This window comes from Rhynchophorus ferrugineus, unplaced genomic scaffold (assembly GCF_030347505.1).
Source record: "Rhynchophorus ferrugineus isolate W39M unplaced genomic scaffold, kcgeb_rfMv2 rfM6, whole genome shotgun sequence".
Lineage (NCBI taxonomy): Eukaryota > Metazoa > Arthropoda > Insecta > Coleoptera > Curculionidae > Rhynchophorus > Rhynchophorus ferrugineus.
Window position 1 is genome coordinate 42628344 of NW_027472585.1, and position 8024 is coordinate 42636367.

The 8024-nt window shown below is 32.8% G+C and overlaps 2 protein-coding genes across 2 annotated transcripts in view; one reads left to right on the forward strand and one right to left on the reverse strand.

Moving 5' to 3' along the window:
- The window catches only part of LOC143197955 (caspase-1), an 87300-nt gene that overhangs the window by 13730 nt on the left and 65546 nt on the right, over positions 1-8024 (forward strand). The gene's annotated exons all lie outside the window — the stretch shown is intronic.
- Positions 3087-8024, reverse strand: part of LOC143197960 (uncharacterized) — a 5730-nt gene continuing 792 nt past the window's right edge. Inside the window, exons 2-4 of the mRNA XM_076406840.1 lie at positions 6058-6138; positions 4628-4896; positions 3087-3285 (exon numbers count right to left, since the gene is read on the reverse strand). Coding sequence (XP_076262955.1) covers positions 3203-3285; positions 4628-4896; positions 6058-6138 — 433 coding nt within the window. The 3' untranslated portion in view covers positions 3087-3202. The remainder of the gene's footprint in view (positions 3286-4627; positions 4897-6057; positions 6139-8024) is intronic.

Below are 8024 nucleotides of genomic sequence, written 5' to 3' on the forward strand. Positions count from 1 at the left end.
GGTAAAAGGAGACTTTAAAATATATTTAAAAAATGTGTTATAAAAACATTGTAATTAAGAGCTGCATATTTCTAAGTTTTCTATGGATACTTTCCAAACTAACAGTTTCCTTTGAAAGAATTGTATGAAATTATGTTTATATTGGAAAAAATACACACCGTTTTTATACAGTTTATACATTTCATCCTGAATAGAGCTAACAACCAGAAATGTAGTTATGGGTATGTTACAAGGTATGTAGTTATTTTCTTTTCAGTGAGGCTAAAACTATAAGGGTTTTCTTTAATTTGGGGGACTTTAGTTATAGTGCCTACACTAATATTCAGTGCAGCTGCAATACAATAAAAATCTAACTGTTTAATATTAAATAGCATCAATAGTTATCTTTCTAACGTATTTTACTGGTAAGAACGGGCCGTCATTATCTCCATCCTGGTCGAAGTTATTTATTAGAGACGTCATCTCTTTCTGCCTAACTACTTATTTGGCCTCGACATTTTCAACCAGAGTAATCAACAATATCAACACAAGCAATGCGCCAAAACAACGTTTGCTGGTTTATAACCTCTTATCACTATTATTTTGAAGAATTTTGCAGACATTTGAGAAGCGAACGATTTTTGCAGGCTGATTCAGTTACATGTTCAAGTTCAAGTATGCGACAGCGTTGTATCTATTTTTCTCTTTTTTATTGTTAAATGCCATGCAATACTTCAATACTAATGTGAGAGTGTTCTTCTACTAGTTCTAGTATTCTTCTTATGTCTCTTTACGATTATTTTCATGCCTTTATGATTTCCTGAATAACAGTCGCAATTTAAAGGTCTCGGTGTCACAAATCATTCCTATAGTATTTCGGTGCATCCATGACACCTTTTAAGAGATTTTTTTTCCTGAAAAACACGTATTTTTTTATTAATTTTTGTCAGATAATCTGTATAACTGCTTCTCTGTATGTAATAATAATTTAATTTTCTTTCAATTAAACAATACGTTTTTTTTTATCATTAAAATCTCTTTTATTTTAATTTTAATGTGGTTGCCTCTTTGCTGCTGATTGCAATTACCATCAGCGAATCTAACCGGTTCATATTTTCCTTTTGTGGTATATCGCTTTTGTAAAGTAGCTAAATGGTTGACCTTAACATATTCAGAGTATTCAGTTAACAGGTAACAGCCCGTAGAATATTTCAGTTATAGAGCTATCGTTATTTGTTTACTCAGTTAAATATTACAGCGTTTAGATAATGGAGGTGGGATGAATATTGTTCTCACCAAAAGCGACCAATAATTGGTAAGATCGACAAAATTCTTGATGCTGTCGAGATAAACGGACATATTTCATCTCGCGACATCCTTGTAGAACTGAACATCAACCATGAAATGATTTTGAGCCCTTGGCAGAAGGTTGTAAATTTTTTAGATTATTAAGATTTGTAATCTCAATATTACTACTTTTTGCTAACAAAATTTGACTGAACAAGCACTTTTATACAGGCGAACCCTTTCGTTTCAAATATATTTGATGGAATTTAATACACTTCAACAAAAAAATCACTGAAAGTTCGCATAATTAGCCAACCAGATAGGTTGTTATTCCATCATAACGCGTGACTTCATATGTATAAAGAGATCCAGCAAAAACTTGAAAGCGATGGTGATTGCATTGACCTATTTTCTAAATGTTTCTTTATGCAGTCATTACTTAATTTCGTCTTCTTCTATCTAAACTTTTGTCAAATAATTGAGATTTCTAAAAAACAGGTCAAAACCAAGAGGTAACATTCTACATTTAGACGTTAAAAACGTTTAGCTTATAAATGGCGAATGCGCAGACGAATGGTGAAGGTGCTAGATTATAATTTATATAAAAATATATGTCCATATTTAGAGGATAAGAGTTTATTTTATTAAAGATTTCTTACATAAGATGGTTCGTGGGTATTATTAGTAAACCAATACGTAACGGTTGCCCCATATTCTTGCCGTTGCAGTTGCATAAACCGATCGTATTTATTTTTGTAATTTGCAGTGGCTGTTTTATACCTTTTTCTTGTGGACTGATACGAACTATTTAGTTAATTACATAGTTAATTTTATATAATTGTAGGTTGGCACACTTAACGTGGCTGTTATATGAAATATTTGAAAGTTATATATAATTAATGCGCTCGAAGGGAAAATATGTTTTGTTTAAATTTATAAAATCCCAAGATTGTTAAAAATTAGTTTTGATATATAATAAAAGTGTTATATATTACGACGAATTTACGGTATGTAGCAAGAAACACAAACCCGTAAGATTGGCAAACATAATTGATTGGCAAAAAATAATCAAAAGCAAAACAAAAGTTGATTTTACCAACTAGGGGTTTATCTGGACTGGACCTACAGTTTAACGTGGGTTCCGAACCACGGTCCTCAACATTAAGCCTACCGACTGGCGAGTAACCAATTTTAGAAATCATCCCAGAAGACATCCGGTCTTACCTAGCCTGGTTACTGGCGTGACTGGGATCATTTTCCTTGTCCGATTTTACACTCTTGCCTAGGACAATCACAAATTTTAAATAATCACAAACATAAATTTACGGCCATGCCCCATGAAATAATTTAAAAGGAACAAAAAAAATAGCTCAAAATTAACATATGACCGTTACAAGATTATGCGGAAAAGAGACAACTTAGTTGGTACTACATCATGTGGAAGTTACATGACTAATTAAGAGTGTAGGAAGTTAGTACCGAAAAGTATAAAGATCGAAGGGAAACTGAGACGTCGATATTAGAGGAATGCCGAAAAATTAAAGAAAAAAAGAATGTGAAGAAGAAAGAAGGAGGAATGAGCTAAATTTGTATACGGAACATGAAGTAACTTACATGAAATGTCGTATCATATAAGAGAGAGGCATGAAAAGATGTATATAGATAGAAGGAGACTGAATAATTTATATCTATATCGAGACAAATGGGAGCCGAATGAAAAGAAAATGGACAGATTGCAATGAGCAAAACATTTAATTTGTTGTGAAACATGTAATGGTAAATGTATATGTATAACAACCTGGGGAAATATGCAAGAGCAATTTTTAAAAACATAAAATATATTTATTTTTATTTAAATATTGTATATATTATTATTTTAACAGTTTATCAAAATAATTTATTTAGAAATACATTTTTACACTGATGTGATATGATATTAACTAGTTGCTTTTTGAATTTCTTGATCTTCTTTAGGCCTAGCTTCCACCAACTTCGACAGTCCAAGAACATCAGAAATACCTAAAAAAATGTTCATTATTATATTATAAGGCTTCAATAAGTTATATATTTTATATATAGAGAATTCACAGAATCTTATTCTAACGTGTAATAATCTAATAATTTTTTTTATTAATCTCTTAAGACATCAACAATCTACCCGTAGGCAATACCTATTATTATATGATTTTTGCTATATAATATAACCATTCTCAGAAGATGACTTCACTAAGTGATCTGCTATATAACTTATAATCTAAATCTTATTCTAGATACTCTTCTAACTTATTTTAAAGTCTATCCTAACTTATTCTAGCTTATTCTAGAGATTCTTAAATCTCACTCTATGTGACTATTAATCAGTTCGTATGGTAGTTTGCGTTTGAGTCTGCTGTAACGTTGTCTGCTTGCGGAAGTTCATGATTATTCAATTTTACTGAGGGATATGTTCTTCTACAAAGGGTGAATATCACATGGGTAGATTTTATCTCATTTGCTTTAATACGCCACGTTTTCAACCACAATTCGACTTTCTTAAGATGAAGTTGGAGGTTTCTTGTGGCTGATATTGGATGCTCGCGTGATGATAAAACCGTTTTATCGTCAGCATATGTTGCAACAGTAGTGTTTCTTGTCAATAGTCAATAGATGTAACAATGGGCCAAGAACTGCGGAACACCCGAATATATTGGGTGTAGGTCAGTGTTTTCGTCACCCTATTTGACAAGTGTGCCACATCTTGTCGAAGGCTTGAGAAATATTGAGAGAATTTTTTTTATTTAATTATAGATGAAATATAATTAAACTTTTGATATGTCGCGCTATTAGGTGTTGGGTACCATGCGGTCTCTTGTATAGACTTTGTTATATTTTTTGCTGCTGTTTCTGTATCTCTTTCTGTTTTGAGAGGTAAATTCAGAGATAATAAACTGTCTAATTTCTCTCTAAATAACGGCCAGTTAGTTTTGACGTAATGCAAAGAAGATGGTTTTGTTTTGTTGGGAATATTTGAGTTCACTGTTATAATAACATCAGTGAAATGTGTTTCGGACTCCATCATGATATCAATATTTCGTTCATATAAGAATATTTTAAGCTCCCTGGCATGTTGCTGGAGTCCATTAGCATTCTAGACGGCTATTTTGTATTTGCTGTAATGGCTATCAGTTATTAGGCTAGTTTGGTAACGACGACGGTGAGTACACGCATCATTGTACTCATTTGCTCCATAAGTTTACCCATCATTTCCTCGAATTTATTACAATTATTATAACAACAAAGAGAACTTCAAATGTGATCTTGATGGATATACATAGAATATTGTTACCGAAATACGAACTGTAATATGGTTTCTGTTATTTACCTGATAAAATGTTGAGGCTTTTATCTTTGTCAACTGTTGTGATATTTCTGGTTACTTTGACTTGTCTATCAGGCAATATTGGCAAACTGCTCTCATTGAGGGCCACAGAACCATTTGGAGGGAATATCAGGTTGCCTATGTTGGAGCTGACGATCCCCGTCACAGCTACACCGCTGACATTGGTTTCCACAGGGATGGGTATGTGAGATAAATCGATAAAGGTTCCATTATCGGCGGGATCAAAGAAGGAGATATCGACTTGTTCATGGCTAAAATTATAAAATATGAGCTTACAAAAATGTGGTCAATTGTGTCGTAATTTAAGAGTCTTTCTTTATTTTACTTGAACATCTCTCCAGAAATCATATAGAACTGTCAATAATGAGGGTTACAGGGTTACACAAAATAATATAAACATAATTGCAGGTAATATTTCGGTGTATTATTCTTAGTTCTATCTTGGGACAGTTAAAACAAATGATCGGTGATATGTGTGATCTTTAGATGGCTGTGTAATGCCTCGCGATGGAAAGAAAATAAAAAAATGAAAAAATATCATCGTCGAAGAGGAATAGTGGACGAAACCCAATGTTGCTTGACAGAGACCAACGAAAAGTGAAAATGATTGTGATCAGACAACCTAAAACCACTGGGGCAACATTGACAGCAGGACTCAATACTCATTAGAGTAATGAAGATCCACAAAAACAATATAAAGCTAACATCCATGAAGGGGCTGCCACAGCAAAATCGTTTATGATGGGAGCCTACGTTAAGCAGCGAAAGACGTACCGCAACGATCATAAAACCTGAACGCTTGATGATTCTAAAAATGTGGCGTGGTGAATGAATATCTCGACATCCTCAGTGATGAATTTCTCAGTATGAATAGCATATTGCTGCCAAACACTGTCGTATACCAAGAAGATTACCACCTAGACATACAGCCAAAAAGATTCAGTCTTAGTGTGTTCATCTTCCCTGGCTAGCATTCAATGTTTATGCGAAGTTTTAGAGTAGAGTAAGAGTAGGTTTCCATTTACAACACCATTGAAGCAATTGGTGGATGTTTCCATTGGAAACTATTCATTATTCTATAACTATTCGAAGAATTGCAGCTATTTTAAAAGAAAATGGCGGTTTAATACCTTAAGAAGTAAATATTGAGTATATATCAAGTATTCATCCTATTTTGTCCATCCTCTGTATTTGGCATACTGGAAACTTATTAAATGCGGTTGTACTTGATACAGTCAGTATAATTTTGTATTAAACTATTTTAAGTACAGGACTGGTACAGGAATTTGATGTGACTAATATAGTGTTAAAATCAAACAAACTAATATTTACACATTTTATCGTCGATAATGTTTATTAACGCGTTTTATGTTAGGAATGTACTTATATGTTAAAAAAACTGTGATACTTACGTCCTATTATCATATTCGGTATTATTCTCGTCAACTTCAGTCAATATTCCTATTTCATATACCACTTTCCTGATGACGTATCTGTAAAAAAAATCACATATGATTTCATTTTATTGCAGTTGGAAATTTTCCATTCTCAGATTATGTTAATCATTTGGGTACACTATAATATTGAAACATTCAATATTAGTGGAACAACAGGAGGTTTTTGAATATGACTGATTTTGACAGACGAAATAAGAAAGAAGGATTTTCTATTGCAATTCTTTCGTTGCATTTATACCTGGTGTAAACGAAAATAAACATATTGACAAGTTTGGGGAAATAGTAATTTCAGGTTTTTCTAACAGACAGTGTTAAAGTCGCATATCTCTAGTAATATTTATTGACTGACGCCATATTATACTAATTTTTAAAAGTAATAGTGCGTAGTACATTCGAGATCTAAAGATAACCTTATTCGTTCACTTTAGCGTTGGGAACTATCGACTGAAAACGAGTGTCGACTGTTTAGTAAATGACTACATTTTACTATCGACTGTTTTCTGTCACTATTGTCGGTCCGACTGATTTTGTTACTATTTACTGTCGACTGTTTCAGTCGTGTACTTTGGGTTACTATTTTTTGTTCTACTAGTTTCATTCGACTGAGATTTTTAACGTTCTGGCTCTGTCGTCCTAGTCGCGACCTTAACATATGCTGTCATAGAATTAACTGCTCCAAGCAATTATCTCCGTCCTTTCCTATCTCACAGTTTATACAGGAAAGGGTTTGTACATATTCGCCTGACATCACGAATTTAAAAAAAATACAGTCGAACCGTGCATTTGACTGAAAATAGTAATTACTATTTATAACTATTTCATTCATATTCCTATTTTCAATCGCTAGTTTTTGCGACTATCGACTGTTTCGACTATTTTCAGTCGATAGTTCCCGACGCTAATTTAGCCATTCAGAAATTGTTGCCCTTTAAATATTGAGATTCTAGAAGATCTTTATGTCTTATTTGAGTTTATAGTGATGAGTGTTTAAGTTAATACTACTGAAAAATTGTATAGAAAATGTATATCTCGCCCTGGTTCTGGTGTTTTGGTGCAATTGGAAAAGGAAATCATTATCAACAACTGACGCAATTGAAACACGTCATTGAAAAAAGGGGTAACAATAAGTAAATGATGAACTGCGTTATCTTTCATCATGATAACGTTAAACCAGACAGAATTTTATTGTCTTTACAGAAATCGAGGGAGACTGATTGGGACATTTTAGGCCTGTGCAAACTTGTTTTTTCTTCAGAAATGTCAGATGTACAATGACAGAATTGCGATTTTACAACAAGAGTGGTAAAATATCACCGATCGAAATGGAAAAATTGAAAAACATGAAAAAAGCGACTTTACTTTTCAAATGTATGTTATTCTTCTTTTAATTTTTCCTTAGCTAAGACAAACAAATAAGATAAAGTGATTTTTTTAGAACGAAATAGACTGGTATTATAACATGAGTCGAAATTAGTGCAGACATTGATATTTATCAGTTTTCTGGTATCCAAAGTATCCAAAGAAGGAGCTAATACTTCTGGAATCAACACTACAGCGTCTCGTAGCGTTGACAGCGTTATTTGAATTCACATTTATTTATGAATTTTAATAAATATGTCATATAATAAGTATTTTAAGTTTTCAAGCGCTGATAATCCTTAGTGTTTTTGATGTCAATATTGTGTCATATGAAAAGTATGGTTATGTACGGATATTATATGCACGAATGGAAATAAGTATCGATTTAGATGTTACTGTCCAGCTGTGGTTTGGATGGCTTCAAAAGCCTGAATATACGGAATAACAAACTTAGATCAATACTCAATGAAATGTAGCCTATCAAAACAATTTCACCAAATCAAAAAATTATAGAACTAAAATGAGCACAAGAAATAGAAACTTGGACTCACATATATTGACCG